The sequence below is a fragment of the Grampus griseus genome (genome assembly GCF_964374135.1).
Source record: "Grampus griseus genome assembly, chromosome: X".
Classification (NCBI taxonomy): domain Eukaryota; kingdom Metazoa; phylum Chordata; class Mammalia; order Artiodactyla; family Delphinidae; genus Grampus; species Grampus griseus.
The window spans coordinates 73942519-73963001 of NC_138999.1; the positions used below are offsets into that span (position 1 = coordinate 73942519).

Genomic DNA, 20483 nt, shown 5'->3' on the forward strand with positions numbered 1-20483 from the left:
AGGTGTTGACTCCTGCAAATATCCTTAGATAGTGAAAGTTAACGCAAGGTAGGCTAGACCTGGCTTTGTCTTTTTCATTTCCTTTTCACAGGTAGGAGAGAAAATCATAGCTTTTTAGAGCTCTGAGAAGTGATGTGACTTTTAGAAACTTAGAATCTACAGAAAATATATATTTGCTTATGGTTTAATAAATTTCCCCACCTCCATGGTGGTAAACAGTTAACAAAGTATCTTAGGCAGATGCATAGCACATACCTACTATAGCAACACTATTCAATATAGTAGCCACTAGCCACATGTGGCTATTTCAATTTAAATTAATTAAATAAAATGAAAACTTCAGTTCCTCAGTTTCAACTAGCCACATTTCAACTTCTCAATAGTCACATGGTTCTTGACTACTACATTAGATAGCACAGGTAAGGAACATTTGCGTCACTGAAGAAAATTTTATTGGACAGCACTGTTCTAGAGCATTAGAGAGGATGGTTGGAAAGTTCAGAATCCCTAGTAATCTTTGGCAAAAAAGGATAATACAGATTGAAAAAATCAGCAAGTGGATTGCAATTAGCCTTGAATTTGCCAGAAATGATAGCTATTGCTGAATATTGTCTTACTCCATTATTACTGTCATCTTTTTCTATTAGGAAACAGAGAGCAAGAACACAGAATTCACTGATTTAGCAAAGGTCTAATATGTGTAAAGGATCATGTTACATTGCTTTATCAAAAACACAAAATGAAACAGGCAGATACCCCATCCCCCAAATAATTTATAGAATTATATACTGTTTCTGGCTAGAGCCATCATAGTTTGTCAGCTAAGTAAGATGCATTGAGAAGATTTCACTGGAGGCAGTATGGCATGATGCATAAGAGCACAAGCTCTGAAGTCAGATTGTCTGCCTGTATTTGAATCCTGGTTTCAAAATTTCTTTTTATATGACTTTAGGAAAATGAATTAACCTGCCTGTATCTCAGTTTGCCTTATTTCCCAATGAAATGGGGATAATAATTGTACCTACTTCACAGTGTTAACAAAAGACTTCAATGAGACAAACTTGTTAACACACTTAGAGCACTGTCTGACATCTAGTAAATACTCAGTATATATATTACCTAATATTATTTTCTTTTACTATGTTTTATACTTGTTTTCTTTTATTATGTTTTCTATACTCACATAGAAATAGTAATAAGTAGAAACCAAAATCATGGCAAAGAGCTACCCTGAGAAAGAAGTAGCTTTCCCTATATACATTTGTCTGTGCAACTTCTTATCAGTACCAGGACCAAGGGTTCCCCACCATTAGATGCATATACAGGTATTGGACCCGCCCTCTAGAGAGCATCTGTTCATGTGCAATGGCTGTTTAGATCTCAGTGCCACAAAGGAAAAGTTAGGAATCTGGTGGGAACTGGAGAGAGGTGCCCATTCTGATATCAAAATTGATCTAATTTGTATTTTATTTTAACTTATCTTTAAATGTTTATATGTGGATTATTTAGTCTTTAGTCTGAACTATGAGAATCTACACACCATATGAAGACACCCATAGGCCTTTCTTTCATCCTCAATGGGTATATTAGTCACTCAATAAATGTTTGTTGCATGAATGAATGAAAACTAATGATTCATCGGATATTAAACTTTGAGGAGTGTTTTCAACATAAATGATCATTAGTGATACAGACGTTAATTCCCAAGCTGGAAAAGACATTATAAGTTGCAAACAAATCTTTTTTTGGTTTTGGTTTTGTGGTTGTTGTTTGCTTCTGTTTTTTGGCCAGAAACTAGTTTGGGAATATTGTTATGCCAGGCACATAGTCTTTAGGTCTGGCTCAGATCCCTTTACTGTTGGCTCAGATATTATCATTTGTAGCTAATAACTAATATAACTATAACATGAATTGAAAATTGCATTATGATCATTAGGCTTTCAAAGTTTTCATCCTTCAGTTATATTACTCAATGTGACAAAATCCTGAGAGCAGAATAGGTAAAATACCTGACTGATATGAAAATATATTTTCCTACATTTAAATATTTTATAATACAGTTTTTCTGTATTTGTGGGAAACTTTTTTTTTTTTTTAACATCTTTATTGGGGTATAATTGCTTTACAATGGTGTGTTAGTTTCTGCTTTATAACAAAGTGAATCAGTCATACATAAACATATGTTCCCATATGTCTTCCCTGTTGCGTCTCCCTCCCTCCCACCCTCCCCATCCCACCCCTCCAGGCTGTCACAAAGCACCGAGCCAATATCCCTGTGCCATGCGGCTGCTTCTCACTAGCTATCTACCTTACTGCGTTTGTTAGTGTGTATATGCCCATGACTCTCTCTCGCCCTGTCACAGCTCACCCTTCCCCCTCCCCATAACCTCAAGTCCGTTCTCTAGGAGGTCTGCATCTTTATTCCTGCTTTACCCCTAGGTTCTTCATGACATTTTTTTCTTAAATTCCATATATATGTGTTAGCATACGGTATTTGTCTTTCTCTTTCTGACTTACTTCACTCTGTATGACAGACTCTAGGTCTATCCACCTCATTACAAATAGCTCAATTTCGTTTCTTTTTATGGCTGAGTAATATTCCATTGTATATATGTGCCACATCTTCTTTATCCATTCATCCGATGACGGGCACTTAGGTTGTTTCCATCTCCGGGCTATTGTAAATAGAGCTGCAATGAACATTTTGGTACATGACTCTTTTTGAATTTTGGTTTTCTCAGGGTATATGCCCAGTAGTGGGATTGCTGGGTCATATGGTAGTTCTATTTGTAGTTTTTTAAGGAACCTCCATACTGTTCTCCATAGTGGCTGAACCAATTCACATTCCCACCAGCAGTGCAAGAGGGTTCCCTTTTCTCCACACCCTCTCCAGCATTTATTGTTTCTAGATTTTTTGATGATGGCCATTCTGACTGGTGTGAGATGATATCTCATTGTAGTTTTGATTTGCATTTCTCTAATGATTAACGATGTTGAGCATTCTTTCATGTGTTTGTTGGCAGTCTGTATATCTTCTTTGGAGAAATGTCTATTTAGGTCTTCTGCCCATTTTTGGATTGGGTTGTTTGTTTTCTTGTTATTGAGCTGCATGAGCTGCTTGTAAATTTTGGAGATTAATCCTTTGTCGGTTGCTTCATTTGCAAATATTTTCTCCCATTCTGAGGGTTGTCTTTTGGTCTTGTTTACGGTTTCCTTTGCTGTGCAAAAGCTTTGAAGTTTCATTAGGTCCCATTTGTTTATTTTTGTTTTTATTTCCATTACTCTAGGAGGTGGGTCAGAAAGGATCTTGCTTTGATTTATGTCATAGAGTGTTCTGCCTATGTTTTCCTCTAAGAGTTTGATAGTTTCTGGCCTTACATTTAGGTCTTTAATACATTTTGAGCTTATTTTTGTGTATGGTGTTAGGGAGTGATCTAATCTCATACTTTTACATGTACCTGTCCAGTTTTCCCAGCACCACTTATTGAAGAGGGTGTCCTTTCTCCATTGTACATTACTGCCACCTTTATCAAAGATAAGGTGTCCATATGTGCATGGGTTTATCTCTGGGCTTTCTATCCTGTTCCATTGATCTATCTTTCTGTTTTTGTGCCAGTACCATACTGTCTTGATGACTGTAGCTTTGTAGTATAGTCTGAAGTCAGGGAGCCTGATTCCTCCAGTTCCTTCTTTCGTTCTCAAGATTGCTTTGGCTATTCGGGGTCTTTTGTGTTTCCATACAAATTGTGAAAGTTTTTGTTCTAGTTCTGTGAAAAATGCCAGTGGTAGTTTGATAGGGATTGCATTGAATCTATAGATTGCTTTGGGTAGTAGAGTCATTTTCACAATGTTGATTCTTCCAATCCAAGAACATGGTATATCTCTCCATCTATTTATATCATCTTTAATTTCTTTCATCAGTGTCTTATAATTTTCTGCATACAGGTCTTTTGTCTCCTTAGGTAGGTTTATTCCTAGATATTTTATTCTTTTTGTTGCAATGGTAAATGGGAGTGTTTTCTTGATTTCACTTTCAGATTTTTCATCATTAGTATATAGGAATGCCAGAGATTTCTGTGCATTAATTTTGTATCCTGCCACTTTACCAAATTCATTGATTAGCTCTAGTAGTTTTCTGGTAGCATCTTTAGGGTTCTCTATGTATAGGATCATGTCATCTGCAAACAGTGACAGCTTTACTTCTTCTTTTCCAATTTGGATTCCTTTTATTTCCTTTTCTTCTCTGATTGCTGTGGCTAAAACTTCCAAAACAATGTTGAATAATAGTGGTGAGAGTGGGCAACCTTGTCTTGTTCCTGATCTTAGTGGAAATGCTTTCAGTTTTTCACCATTGAGGATGATGTTTGCTGTGGGCTTGTTATATATGGCCTTTATTATGTTGAGGAAAGTTCCCTCTATGCCTACTTTCTGCAGGGTTTTTATCATAAATGGGTGTTGAATTTTGTCAAAAGCTTTCTCTGCATCTATTGAGATGATCATATGGTTTTTCTCCTTCAATTTGTTAATACGGTTTATCACATTGATAGATTTGCGTATATTGAAGAATCCTTGCATTCCTGGAATAAACCCCACTTGATCATGGTGTATGATCCTTTTAATGTGCTGTTGGATTCTGTTTGCTAGTATTTTGTTGAGGATTTTTGCATCTATGTTCATCAGTGATATTGGCCTGTAGTTTTCTTTCTTTGTGACATCCTTGTCTGGTTTTGGTATCAAGGTGATGGTGGCCTCGTAGAAGGAGTTAGGGAGTGGTCCTCCCTCTGCTATATTTTGGAAGAGTTTGAGAAGGATAGGTGTTAGCTCTTCTCTAAATGTTTGATAGAATTCGCCTGTGAAGCCATCTGGTCCTGGGCTTTTCTTTGTTGGAAGATTTTTAATCACAGTTTCAATTTCAGTGCTTGTGATTGGTCTGTTCATATTTTCTATTTCTTCCTGATTCAGTCTTGGCAGGTTGTGCATTTCTAAGAATTTGTCCATTTCTTCCAGATTGTCCATTTTATTGGCATAGAGTTGCTTGTAGTAATCTCTCATGATCTCTTTTATCTCTGCAGTGTCAGTTGTTACCTCTCCTTTTTCATTTCTAATTCTATTGATTTGAGTCTTCTCCCTTTTTTTCTTGATGAGTCTGGCTAGTGGTTTATCTATTTTGTTTATCTTCTCAAAGAACCAGCTTTTAGTTTTATTGATCTTTGCTATTGTTTCCTTCATTTCTTTTTCATTTATTTCTGATCTGATTTTTATGATTTCTTTCCTTCTGCTAGCTTTGGGGTTTTTTTGTTCTTCTTTCTCTAATTGCTTGAGGTGCAAGGTTAGGTTGTTTATTCTAGATGTTTCCTGCTTCTTAAGGTGGGCTTGTATTGCTATAAACTTCCCCCTTAGAACTGCTTTTGCTGCATCCCACAGGTTTTGGGTCGTTGTGTCTCCATTGTCATTTGTTTCTAGGTATTTTTTGATTTCCTCTTTGATTTCTTCAGTGATCTCTTCATTATTAAGTAGTGTATTGTTTAGCCTCCATGTGTTTGTATTTTTTACAGATCTTTTCCTGTAATTGATATCTAGTCTCATGGCGTTGTGGTCAGAAAAGATACTTGATACAATTTCAATTTTCTTAAATTTCCCAAGGCTTGATTTGTGACCTAAGATATGATCTATCCTGGAGAATGTTCCATGAGCACTTGAGAAAAATGTGTATTCTGTTGTTTTTGGATGGAGTGTCCTATAAATATCAATTAAGTCCATCTTATTTAATGTATCATTTAAAGCTTGTGTTTCCTTATTTATTTTCATTTTGGATGATCTGTCCATGGGTGAAAGTGGGGTGTTTAAGTCCCCTACTATGAATGTGTTACTGTCGATTTCCCCTTTTATGGCTGTTAGCATTTGCCTTATGTATTGAGGTGCTCCTATGTTGGGTGCATAAATATTTACAATTGTTATATCTTCTTCTTGGATCGATCCCTTGATCATTATGTAGTGTCCTTCTTTGTCTCTTTTAATAGTTCTTATTTTAAAGTCTATTTTGTCTGATATGAGAATTGCTACTCCAGCTTTCTTTTGGCTTCCATTTGCATGGAATATCTTTTTCCATCCCCTTACTTTCAGTCTGTATGTGTCTCTAGGTCTGAAGTGGGTCTCTTGTAGACAGCATATATAAGGGTCTTGTTTTTGTATCCATTCAGCCAATCTGTGTCTTTTGGTGGGAGCATTTAGTCCATTTACATTTAAGGTAATTATCGATATGTATGTTCCTATTCCCATTTTCTAAATTGTTTTGGGTTCGTTATTATAGGTCTTTTCCTTCTCTTGTGTTTCTTGCCTAGAGAAGATCCTTTAGCATTTGTTGTAAAGCTGGTTTGGTGGTGCTGAACTCTCTCAGCTTTTGCTTGTCTGTAAAGGTTTTAATTTCTCCATCAAATCTGAATGAGATCCTTGCTGGGTAGAGTAGTCTTGGCTGCATGTTTTTCTCCTTCATCACTTTCAGTATGTCCTGCCACTCCCTTCTGGCTTGTAGGGTTTCTGCTGAGAGATCAGCTGTTAACCTTATGGGGATTCCCTTATGTGTTATTTGTTGTTTTTCCCTTGCTGCTTTTAATATGCTTTCTTTGTATTTAATTTTTGACAGTATGTGTCTTGGCGTATTTCTCCTTGTATTTATCTTGTATGGGACTCTCTGTGCTTCCTGGACTTGATTAACTATTTCCTTTCCCATATTAGGGAAGTTTTCAACTATAATCTCTTCAAATATTTTCTCAGTCCCTTTCTTTTTCTCTTCTTCTTCTGGAACCCCTATAATTCGAATGTTGGTGCGTTTAATGTTGTCCCAGAGGTCTCTGAGACTGTCCTCAGTTCTTTTCATTCTTTTTTCTTTATTCTGCTCTGCAGTAGTTATTTCCACTATTTTATCTTCCAGGTCACTTATCCGTTCTTCTGCCTCAGTTATTCTGCTATTGATCCCATCTAGAGTACTTTTAATTTCATTTATTGTGTTGTTCATCGTTGCTTGTTTCATCTTTAGTTCTTCTAGGTCCTTGTTAACTGATTCTTGCATTTTGTCCAATCTATTGTCCATTCTATCTCCAAGATTTCGGATCAACCTTACTATCATTATTCTGAATTCTCTTTCAGGTAGACTGCCTATTTCCTCTTCATTTGTTAGGTCTGGTGCATTTTTATCTTGCTCCTTTGTCTGCTGTGTGTTTTTCTGTCTTGTCATTTTGCTTATCTTACTGTGTTTGGGGTCTCCTTTTTGCAGGCTGCAGGTTCGTGGTTCCTCCTGTTTTTGATGTCTGTCTCTAGTGGCTAAGGTTGGTTCAGTGGGTTGTGTAGGCTTCCTGGTGGAGGGGGCTAGTGCCTGTGTTGTGGTGGATGAGGCTGGATCTTGTCTCTCTAGTGGGCAGGTTCACGTCTGGTGGTGTGTTTGGGGGTGTCTGTGGCCTTATTATGATTTTAGGCAGCCTCTCTGCTAATGGGTGGGGTTGTGTTCCTGTTTTGCTAGTTGTTTGGCATAGGTTTTCCAGCACTGTGGCTTGCTGGTCGTTGAGTGAAGCTGGGTGCTGGTGTTAAGATGGAGGTCTCTGGGAGATTTTCGCCGTTTGATATTATGTGGAGCTGGGAGGTCTCTTGTTGATCAGTGTCCTGAAGTTGGCTGTCCTACCTCAGAGGCAGAGCCCTGCCTCCTGGCTGGAGCACCAAAAGCTTTTCATCCACAGGCTCAGGATAAAAGGGAGAAAAAGTAGAGGGAATTAGTAGAAGTATGAGGAAAGAAAGAAGGAAAGGAGGGTAGGAAGGAAGGAAGAAAGAAAGAAAGAAGCAAAGAAGGAAAGAAGGCAAGAAGGAAAGAAAGGAGGGAGGGAGGGAGGGAGGAAGGAAGGAAGGAGGGAAAGAAGGAAAAAAGACAGAAAGAAAGAAGATACAGTAAAAATAAAATACAGTATAATAAAGTTATTGAATTAAAAACTTCTTATTTAGAAAAAAAAAAGGGACGGAAAGAACCTAGGACAAATGTTGGAAGCAAAGCTATACAGACAAAATCTTACACAGAAGCATACACATACACCCTCACTAAAAGAGGTAAATGGGGAAAAATCCTAAATCTTGCTGTCAGAGACCACCTCCTCAATTTGGGATGATTCGTTGTCTAAAGGAGGGAAGGAAGGACGGAAAGAAAGAAAGAAAGAACGAAGGTAAAGTATAATAAGGTTATTAAAATTAATTATTAAGAAAAAAATTAAAAAAAAAAACATGGACGGATAGAACCCTAGGACAAATGGTGGAAGCAAGACTATACAGACAAGATCTCACACAGAAGCATACACATACACATTCACAAAAAGAGGAAAGGGGAAAAAATCATAGATCTTGCTCCTAAAGTCCACTTCCTTAATTGGGGATGATTGGTTGTCTATTCAGGTATTCCACAGATGCAGGGTACATCAAGTTGATTGTGGAGCTTTAATCCGCTGCTTCTGAGGCTGCTGGGAGGGATTTCCCTTTCTCTTCTTTGTTCTCACAGCTCCCAGGGCTAAGCTTTGGATTTGGCCCTGCCACTGCGTGTAGATCGCTGGAGGGCGTCTGTTTTTTGCTCAGACAGGATGGGGTTAAAAGAGCCGCTGATTGGGGGCTCTGGCGCACTCAGGCCGGCGGGGACGGAGGGGCACAGAGTGCGGGGCGGGCTTGCGGTGGCAAAGGCCGGCGTGACTTTGCACCAGCCTGAGGCGCGCTGTGCGCTCTCCCGGGGAAGTTGTCCCTGGATCCCGGGAACCCGGCAGTGGCGGGCTGCACAGGCTCCGCGGAAGAGGGGTGTGGAGAGTGACCTGTGCTCGCACACAGGCCCCTTGGTGGCGGCAGCAGCAGCCTTAACGTCTCCCGCCCGCCTCTGGGGTCCGCGCTTTTAGCCGCGGCTTGCGCCCGTCTCTGGAGTCCGCGCCCTCAGCCGCAGCTCGCGCCCGTCTCTGGATTCCGCGCTTTCAGCCGCGGCTAGCGCCCGTCTCTGGATTCCGCGCTTTCAGCCGCGGCTCGCGCCCGTCTCTGGGGTCCGCGCTTTCAGCCGCGGCTCGCGCCCGTCTCTGGATTCCGCGCTTTCAGCCGCGGCTCGCGCCCGTCTCTGGGGTCCGCGCTTTCAGCCGCGGCTAGCGCCCGTCTCTGGATTCCGCGCTTTCAGCCGCGGCTCGCGCCCGTCTCTGGATTCCGCGCTTTCAGCCGCGGCTCGCGCCCGTCTCTGGATTCCGCGCTTTCAGCCGCGGCTCGCGCCCGTCTCTGGATTCCGCGCTTTCAGCCGCGGCTCGCGCCCGTCTCTGGATTCCGCGCTTTCAGCCGCGGCTCGCGCCCGTCTCTGGAGTTCCTTTAAGCAGCGTTCTTAAACCCCTCTCCTCACGCCCCAGGAAACAAAGAGGGAAGGAAAAGTCTCCTGCCTCTTCTGCTGGTGCAGGCTTTTCCCCGGACTCCCTCCCGGCTAGCTGTGGTGCACTAACCCCTTCAGGCTATGTTCAAGCCGCCAACCCCAGTCCTCTCCCTGCGCTCCGGCCTCAGCTCTCAGCCCCGCCCGCCCCGGCGGGTGAGCAGACAAGCCTCTCGGGCTGGTGAGTGCCGGTCGGCACCGATCCTCTGTGCGGGAATCTCCCCGCTTTGCCCTCCGCACCCGTTGCTGTGCACTCCGCAGCTTCGAAGCTCCCCCCTCCGCCTCCCGCAGTCTCCGCCCGCGAAGGGGCTTCCTAGAGTGTGGAAACTTTTCCTCCTTCACAGCTCCCTCCCACTGGTGCAGGTGCCGTCCCTATTCTTTTGTCTCTGTTTTTTCTTTTGCCCTACCCAGGTACGTGGGGAGTTTCTTGCCTTTTGGGAGGTCTGAGGTCTTCTGCCAGCCTTCAGTAGGTGTTCTGTAGGAGTTGTTCCACGTGTAGATGTATTTCTGGTGTATCTGTGGGGAGGAAGGTGATCTCCGCGTCTTACTCTTCCGCCATCTTCCGCCTTCTCCTCTTGTGGGAAACTTTGTCATATCAGTGTGCCATAGTTTTCTCTGATAACAAATTTAAGAAATTTAAGTAGGAAGCTGTTATTTAGCTGTTTACCAGTATCATCTGATTAGCTGTGTTTTTTGTTTAGCTGAGCAGCTGGCAATTAATGAATTGATTGGAAATTGTCACAAGGCAATGGCATTAGCACGTGAACATCTGGTATTAAAATTAGTCAACACAGAGAGGGTTTTTTGTGATAATTCAAATTCACTGAAAAAATCACTAGTTGAGTCTTATTCTAAGTGCTCTGTGGAAAGACAAAGCTATTACTGTTTTTAGAACGTGAGATGAAGATGCATTGAGTGAGAATTAAGGTGAGTGTGTGTGTGTGTGTGTGTGTGTGTGTGTGTGTTTGGATGGGTGGCAGAGGCCCAAGCCTACAACATAATTTGCAAGCCATACATATTCCCACTGAACTATCCATTCTCCCACTCGAGGTCATTTACATGCTATGAACAGATATTATGGCTGATTCTCTTCAGCTGTCAGCCTCTTCCAGAACAAGTTTCAAATTGAAGAGGTGGAAGGGTCCTTTGTCCAAATATTACATAGGTCACAGTTAGGGCATGCTTATGATTTTGGACTTTCTCATGGTTACATGTTCCAGTTGTACCCCCCTCATCTGTCTGTTTTTTTCTAAATTCATGAAAACCCTGCCATATCCATCTGTGTTAACTTAAATACATTTGTATATTGTTGATTGTGGAACACATACTAATTCTTAAACTGATTCATAAAAATTCATAAAGTATCATGCATCCAATAGTATTCAAAGATAATAAATCTGAGCATCAAATTCTTCCTCAGGACTAATGGTAACCCAAGTTAGCAACAACAATGAACAAACTTCTTATTTTCTTGTTCCTGATTTTATTATTTAAGTCTGTCAAATTAAAATCTGTTCTGTTTCTGCATAACTCTGGTGACAGTACAGAAGGAACACATCAATTAAATATGAAATATCAAGACAAATGCATGAATAAAATATCTAGCATTCAGATAAACTTCCAAAAGCCACTCCTAAGCAGCGAAATGCCATTAAATCCTTTAGAACTCATTAATAGATTAACATTTGGAAGAGTAATTGCAGTGAGAGTTGAATTCCAATTAAATAAAAATACAAATTGTATGTTACATAACCCCACTGAATGCTTGAGAAGAATCAGTATCATAAAACATCAGAGGTACAATTTAACATTGAGATAGGTGTTTTTAAAAGGCAACTACGCACATGAACACATACATATAAACACGTTTAATATGCATGTATTAGTACTTCACAAGTTCTACGTATATTATACTTCCAAAGATGTAAAGAAATACATTGAGATGAAATAAAGGATCTCCATGAAAATGGGCAGAATTGATACCTTAGTGCCAACAAACTAAAGCCTTTACCAAACTGACTGTGTTAAACCTTGTATAAAACTGATTATTCTCAGCTTTGACCCTGTTTTTTATTAAGGTTCAAATGTACTTTCAAATGATTTAATATGATGAACATCTCCTTTGAACATATGTACCCCCAAAAAAGGGAAACAGTGTGATAGAAGAGGGAATAATAGGTACTAATTAAAAATGTTTTCTATAATGACTCTTTCTTCTTAGGCACAAGCCTTGAACTATGTATGTATATGCTAGAATTTGAGTTATTATTGCAGATAATTTTACTAATTTCAGGGGAAAGTGGGGATTGATTGGGTAAGTATGTATCAGTTTTGGAAATCTCCCTCCTTTGCTACTTTGACTGAATATGGAGAAAACTTCTGCAGTGTTTCAGAAGAGCTACAGCTGTTTTTGATGGGGCACAAATGAAATACATGAAGAGTAACAGTGTTGTAAAACTCATAAATGCCAAATAAAATTATGTCATCAATGAGTAAAATGGAGTTATAGATTTGCAATTTTCCTTTTTAAATGCCCTTATTGATTTGTTGCAAATACTGTTAACCCTGTATTTGGCAAATGGTGAAGACATTATCACTTGTGTTCTCATTTGTAATAAAACAGATTAACTTGCTGTGAAAATTTAACGAGACTGAGACACAACAGTAGCCACCTAATGAACCAAAACACATTGCAGTTAAGTAGCTAAATAGATGCATACTGATTACAGGGCTGAAAAATGGATCTGCTTACTTGCAAAGTAGAAATTGTTTATAGAACTATTCATTATTTTAGGCAAAATTAAACATTCCCAGTTTCCTACAGATTTTTCTTCTGTTTTGAGGTACACAGGCCTTTCACTGTTGTGGCCTCTCCCGTTGCGGAGCACAGGCTCCGGACGCACAGGCTCAGCAGCCATGCTCACGGGCCCAGCCGCTCCGCGGCATGTGGGATCTTCCCGTACGGGGGCACGAACCCGTGTCCCCTGCATCGGCAGGTGGTCCCCTGCATCGGCAGGTGGACTCTCAACCACTGTGCCACCAGGGAAGCCACAGATTACTTTTTTAAACCCACCTAATTCTTAATCAGTATGAGGCACTGGATTCATCTAATGTTGTTTACATGGTGAAAAAAGTCTGTGAAAAAAGTCTGTGAAAAAAGTCTGACCTCTTAGGAAACAATAACAATGAATTGAATCTTGATCGAATTTGGAAAGTGCAGCCTACAAAATATTAAAGCAGAAATATGACTTTATGCAAAATGCTACTGTAGCTCTAAGTCATGTTTTCAAAGTTAATTTATTTTTCCACCTAATGTAATGTTCAAAATGTCAAAGAAAGTGTTTAAGAGTAATTATTTGAGTTCATATTATTTGTTCATATGAAAATTTTAAACATTTTGGAGGATTCCTCTTTATAGCATTGTATTTTTTCTCATTATTTATAGTACTTTCTATTTGTGTAGATGTTCTTCCAATTTTTAAAAAATTCAGTATGAGCTTTCATTTTATAAGCAGGGTGAGCAAGATCAAGTATCACTGTCACTTGAATTCTCTTGCTTTTCCAAACCATCAACTTTATGAATCACTCCCAAATTTTCCATTTTTATTATGGCAGCATATATTGCTGTGTATTATTCCTGTTTGCCACTACACAGTGATTTTGTTTGTTCAGTTCTATTTTTGCTCAGTAACTGCTGTACTTTGTCTCTATCCATTCACTTACAGGTCCATTAGAGATAAACATAGCTATTAAATTACATATTTTTCAGCAAATATCCAATGTTAGAATTCAAAGACTGAATGGGCATAGTTTAGCATAGAATCATTGAAACTACACAACAGTGAAAAGCAAAAAATAATTTTGACCTCATATATGAAATTCCTTTCGTAAGGGTGTGTGTGTGTATGTACACGTGCTATTTAGGGATTATATTTTTAATCACTACACTTCAGGTTGAATTTCACAGCTGATGAACTACTAGTCTTTTCAAAAAGTAAAACAATGTGGTATAAAGTCTATATATAATTTGCTGCCCATCTCCATACCTTCCCTCCAAAATACAAATATAATTATTTGGAAAAAAATGATTCTCTTCTGCTTTGCTTATATTGTCTTTTGATCTTGCCCTGTGTACATAGTATTGCAACTGTATACTTAACTGTATACTAAATATATATTTCTCTGTCTTAAAACATTGTTTTTGAAGCATGACAAAAGTCATAGAGCCTTTAAGGTGTAGTATATATTTACAATTATTGGTATTTAATAACTATATCATATTGTAGCTAATATACACAAAGTCTGCTGTTCATTTCATTAAAATTATCAAATGTTAGCTAAATGCTAAATAATAATATATAAAACAACATTAAAAATGAACATACTACATTGATGACTGTATTAGTTCTTTATTGTTTCTGTAACAAATTATGACAAATTAAGTAGCTTAAAACAATGCAAATTTATTATATTATAGTTCTGTAGGTCAGATGTCTGACATGGCTATCATTGAGCTAAAATCAAGCTGCTGGAAAGAGTGCATTTCTTTCTGTAAGCTCCCAATAAAGAATCGATTTCCTTGCCTTTTCCAGCTTATCTCTCTGACCATTCTTCCATAATCATATCTTCCTCTGACTTTCCTTTCTGCCCCAAGATAATCCAGTGTAATAGCTCTATCTCAAGGTTCTCAGTCACATCTGAAAAGTCCATTTTGCCATGTAAGATAACATATTCACAGGCTCTAGCTCTTAGGATATGGACTAAACATCTTTGGCAGGGCAGAGAGGCACTATTCTCTCTGCCACAATGATAGACATTGCAAAATGCTAATTTCCACTAATGAAATAATAACCTTTAACTCTCATAATATTAATTTTGCATTAAGCAGTTTTCCTTTAAGGAGTTTATCTGTTTTGGGCCTCTTGTGCAAAATCATTGTGAAAATGTATAAGCACATATTTGACAAACTAATTTTTAATGTTATGATTAGAATACTGAGGTTGTAATTACACATAATTAGAACATTTAATTTAAGAAATTTATTATGGATTAATTAAATATTTTATAGAATAAACATTCTCTGTCCCAGCATATATATCACTGAGTCACATTTATTGCATATATGGATAAACACTACAATGTGTTTTTTTTTTTACATCTTTATTGGAGTATAATTGCTCCACAATGGTGTGATAGTTTCTGCTTTACAACAAAGTGAATCAGCTATACATATACATATGCCCCCACATCTCTTCCCTCTTGCGTCTCCCTCCCTCCCACCCTCCCCATCCCACCCCCCAGGTGGTCACAAAGCACCAAGCCCATCTCCCTGTGCTATGCGGCTGCTTCCAACTACCTATCTATTTTACGTTTGGTAGTGTATATATGTCCATGTCACTCTCTCACTTTGTCACAGCTTACCCTTCCCCCTCCCCATATCCTCAAGTCCATTCTCTAGTAGGTCTGTTGTTTATCCCTGTCTTACCCCTAGGTTCTTCATGACATTTTTTTCTTAGATTCCATATATATGTGTTAGCATACGGTATTTGTTTTTCTCTTTCTGACTTACTTCACACTGTATGACAGACTCTAGGTCCATCCACCTCATTATAAATAGCTCAATTTCATTTCTTTTTATGGCTGAGTAATATTCCATTGTATATATGTGCCACATCTTCTTTATCCATTCATCTGATGATGGACACTTAGGTTGTTTCCATCTCCAAGTTATTGTAAATAGAGCTGCAATGAACATTTTGGTACATGATTCTTTTTGAATTATGGTTTTCTCAGGGTATACGTCCAGTAGTGGGATTGATGGGTCATATGGTAGTTCTATTTGTAGTGTTTTAAGGAACCTCCATACTGTTCTCCATAGTGGCTGTACCAATTCACATTCCCACCAGCAGTGCAAGAGTGTTCCCTTTTCTCCACACCCTCTCCAGCATTTATTGTTTCTAGATTTTTGCACAGCAAAGGAAACCATAAACAAGACTAAAAGACAACCCTCAGAATGGGAGAAAATATTTGCAAATGAAGCAACTCACAAAGGATTAGTCTCCAAAATTTATAAGCAGCTCATGCAGCTCAATAACAAAAAACCAAACAACCCAATCCAAAAATGGGTAGAAGACCTAAATAGACATTTCTCCGAAGAAGATATACAGACTGCCAACAAACACATGAAAGAGTGCTCAACATCATTAATCATTAGAGAAATGCAAATCAAAACTACAATGAGATATCATCTCACACCAGTCAGAATGGCCATCATCAAAAAATCTACAATGTGTTTTTTTAATTGATCAAATTAACTAAATGATTTTCAGATTTATTCATCAGTTTGTGATGCATAAGCACAGTGAATAACTTCAGAGTTTTTAGCAATATTAATTATCACAAAAGTCCTGAGAACCATAACCATTACTGTTGAGATATATAAAAGAAATGTTATTTTTATTCAAATTCATAGTTTAAAACTATAAAAATCTAAACAATACTAATGAACTGATATTGATAGGTCTTAGTGTTAGTTTCAAAAACCCATCGTTGTGTCCTGTGACTATCAAACTATTTTGTTTGCAAAATTCAACATGAATTCCTAAGGTCTGATAGATCACAAGTATATTATTGCCATAAGTTTTGTCAGTGCAGAAAGATACAACATGTACCAGGCACCACTATTTGTAAGTTTTATTCCAGGGTTCCAGGTGTTTACCTTTGGGGGATATTTTTACTCAGACAGTAAGCTCACCCTCCAGGTTATGGCCTGAACATTATATCAATGTAGAAGCTTACAATAACAAATTTTCACTAACAATAGTCACTTTACTTCGTAATCCTTGACGTATTTCCTAGGAAAGGAAATGGAAACTAACCTTTCTTATACTCTACCATGTATCTGGCATAGCACTGAGACTTTTCATCTTTTTCTCTTATTTAACCCTCACAATATCCCATTAATTTCCCAAGAACAAAAAAATATGGTTTTGTCTGAAGATATGTGTTTAAGACCAAGTATTATGGATGTATGCACTTTCAGGATGAAAGGTCAACATTTCAAATGTTATGGACTCCACCAACGTGAAAAACTTTGTGCAAGATCACATTTCCTTTTGTGTTTCCTTTTGTGTAAGGAACGGATCCCAGAGAGTCCTTCTCCTGCTCCTTCTCTGGAAGAGAGTCATCGCCCTGGGAGCCAGACCTCCTCCCACCCCAGCAGCAGCGTGTCCAGCTCTCCCTCTCAGATGGATCACCATTCAGAGAGAATGGGTGAGTATCTCACCTGAAGCAAGGAACTGAAAGATAATCTTTCAGGAAATTCTTCATTAGGCAATAGAGAGGGGAGAAAAACCTAGGGGAATTGATGCTTTTTGAAAAGTGGTGATTCTTTATTACAGAAGCAATACGAACAACAAAAAAGGTGTTAGAAGTTTGTTCTCTGGAAGGGGCTTCATTTACTGTATCACTGGATCTCATGGGAACAATTTGATGGGATTTTTGTAGAGTATATGTTAATTCAATATGCTGGTACTTGGCAGCTAGTGTGATACAAATCACTTGCTATATTCACAGCACCCTTTGAATAATGGAAGATAAGATATCCTTTGGACAGTTGATCATGTAAGAGTGATTAAAAAGTGAATCAATATATGATTTGCAATAATCTCAACAATTCAGATCACAAATTTTAACATGATTTTTCCTACGTTTCTTTTTTATTGTTTCAGAAGTCTTACACCACAGACACTATTCCAGAAATATTATAATGTTATTGTCAGTGATCTGGCATATTGGAGACTTGACTCTAGACACAGTCTGGCACTAACTAGCTATGAGATCTTGGGTATGTCACTTAACCACAATGAGTATCTTTACCTAACATATGGATATAATTACTGCTCTGCCTATTGCACTGGAGTTTTATAAGGTCAAATGAAATAATATGTGGAAAAAAACACTTCAGAAATTTAAAGCGCTAAGGAAATGTGAAGGATAAGCACTATTTTTCTCTGTGTGGCTTTACCTTGATTACTTATCATCTCCTGCTGTTTGATCCTACTCAGGTATACAGACATTACCCAGTGCGTTCAGCTATAACAAATTCTCATTTGGTATATAATAAGTATGAACAAAGTGAGCTAGGTAAAATCTTCATTAATCTTCTGTACCTACACAATCCAATTTCCTAAGTACCCATTTCCTTTAGGGAAAATAATATCTTCTCTTCTTTTAGTCTTACTATTGGGACATTTTTAATGTAAACTCTAAATTTTTACACTTCATAAGAGTGATTGCTTCAAGACTCTCCAAAATAATGTTTTTATGGGGGAGGAAAGGAATTTGAGGAATTAGGGAAGGTGTTAGGTTCTGGATTTGTGGTGGGGAAGGACAAAGATGATTTCTCTCTTGTGGAAATTCATCCAAGTCTCACTTAGCTTGTCAATATTATATATTCTTTGTAACTATTTAGCTTCATAGTGATCCCAGTGGGTCTCAAATCTGGCTCCCCATTATAATCGCCTATGGAGTATTTACAAATCTGGATGCCCAGGCCACACGCTCAGGGTCTCATTTACCTCGTCTGGAATAGAGCCTAGAAGGAGTGTTCTGTTTTGCTTTTCAATATCTTCTCAGGACATTCTAATGTGCAGCCAGAATTAACCACTGAATTAGAACTTGTAGCTATTGGCCATAAGGGAGTAAATTTAATTCCTGGAAGAGGTGACAGAGGTTTTCTAGCTTTACTCTGTTCTGTGGATGCAGACTAAACTACTAGTTACAATATTGTGTGCAACAGATTCAAGAGAGTCTGAGCAAGACCTGTGGGGGTAGCCAGATGACCATAAAGGAATCAAGAAACATACATTCTTCTATTAGGAAAATCTTTGTACTGATGAGGGAGGGCGGTAGAGAGGAAAAAGAGAGAGAGAATTATTTATTGAGTGCTGGCTAAAAGCAGAGCACACAGGGAAATATGTGTACTCTGTAATAGACATATCGTAAGAGATGTCATACTTAGAAATAAACTATATCCAAAGCAATATAATATTATAAAAAATCTTGACAACATAAAACATTTCTTATTCCACCGGCAGTAATTATACTCTCTATGCACATTCCACAATTGTCCAAGCGTGATAGTGCGATTGTCTATAAGTGAATTAAAAGGTTTGATGATTTTTGGTTTAAAGTGACCATACTTTATTGATAGTGCTATATAACATTTTAATAAAATATAACTAAAGAGAATTAAATGATAAACTGAAATTGACATGTTTTTCCTCTTTCAATATAAATGTCTTGTGAAGAAGCACCTACAATTACCAGAAAATTATATTTTATCTATTAATTTTGCTATATATTTACAAAAACTCTACAAAGTAAACTAAATTCATAATTATTTTAAACTCATGAGATTAAGTGCAAAATTCTCTCTGAAGCATTTTGGGAAATATATTATTAATTATGGAGGTAAATAACTAATTTGTACATGAATTTCAAAAGAGGAAATATTTTAAATGATTTAAAGAAAATATGTTGGAAATTATATATGTACTATGTATTAATTATACTTTAAAATTCATATGATTAAGCAGCTTATTGATTTTTAAATTGTATGATCAGAACAACAAAAATCTTTTCACTTGTTCAGAAGTAGAAGTGTATAAAATTCATGTTGTTATTGGAGTAAAATAGGTATTTATGTAATGGTTTTCTGCTTTTCTTTTGGGTGTTTTGCAATAAAATTACTCAGTTATATCTCTTATTTATAGTTATGATGCCCAACAATAGAGAGGAACTTATCGTTGATCAGGATAATGGACCAACCATCAAAAAATTCCAAAGGGAAAATAAAGGTAAAATGACTTTTGCTTATTTGATGTACATATAAAGATCAGATACTAACTCAATTAACATTCCATTGCTGTATATTGCATCCACATTTCCCTAAGTCAGAACAGATCCATACTGGCTTTGGATAAATTCTTTTAGTAGTAAAAAAATAATATTTACCTGAAGCTTGTTTATTTGATGTTATAAATAACATATTAGTCCAAAGTTTCTCTGTGCCTATGGTTGGAAACTTTACCCTAAGCCCTTTTATTATGCCTATTCCGAGACATCTGATTCTCTTTTTATTATGTATGCACTTTGTTGACTATATTTAAATGAATCACTATTTGATGGTTATGTTTGAAAAACTTGAGTTACTGTCATAGAGGAGAGATGTTCCCTTCAACACTCAAAAGTGATTTTAAAAGTATATGCTAATTTGGACATTTCAGAGGAAAGTTTAGCAAGCAGCTCCAATCAGGTATTTACCTATAATATTAATAGATATGACATCAATCTGGCTTGTAATCAACTGACAAACATGTCATTTCTGCACAGTATCCAATTTTTTCTTAGGATATCTGTTTAAAGAAGGTAGGGAAAGTCAGAATTTCAAAGACTTGCTTCCTTGATATGAAAACTGAGTACAACTTTGTTTAAAAGGCTGTAAAGGTAAGAGTAAAGGAAAATATATCAGTATGTTATAGGCTATGCATTATTACTATCACCATGAGTTAGTAACTCTAAGCTAAAGAACATAAGCTAACATGTAATTTATCAGATCATCAGATGGTCTGATTGTACTTCACTATAGGGTGTATTTTTCCATCTTTAATAAAGATGCTCATAATATACAGAAAAAAACATTCCATGAGCTGAAGAGTTAATGGAGACATTTTTTTTATTTCTTCTCTAGACTGAACTTGCTTTCTAATGACCTAGATGAGCATTTTAGTTAGAATTTGGAATAATGTATAATTTTAATTTCATTGGTCCATTGTTGGTTTCCTTGCCACATATTTTATCTTTTTTATCCAAACACTGAAAGACTGTACCCTCTGGGGCACCAAGATATAAATGCTTTATTTCAGAAAAGTGGTCAGAATGGAAGTCAGGTTCAGTATATTAAACTACCCAAACTCTTACACAGGTAATGGAATTATAGTTAAAGATGAAATTTCATTCATAACTCAAAAACAATTTGTTCCTGAAACTTCTTTCCTAGCAA

At 37.6% G+C, this 20483-nt stretch overlaps 1 protein-coding gene across 1 annotated transcript in view; it reads left to right on the top strand.

Moving 5' to 3' along the window:
* The window catches only part of DACH2 (dachshund family transcription factor 2), a gene marked incomplete at both ends in the record, with an annotated part of 640183 nt that overhangs the window by 486496 nt on the left and 133204 nt on the right, over positions 1-20483 (top strand). Inside the window, 2 exons of the mRNA XM_082681824.1 lie at positions 16555-16690; positions 19195-19278. Of these exons, the coding sequence (XP_082537950.1) occupies positions 16555-16690; positions 19195-19278 (220 nt within the window). The remainder of the gene's footprint in view (positions 1-16554; positions 16691-19194; positions 19279-20483) is intronic.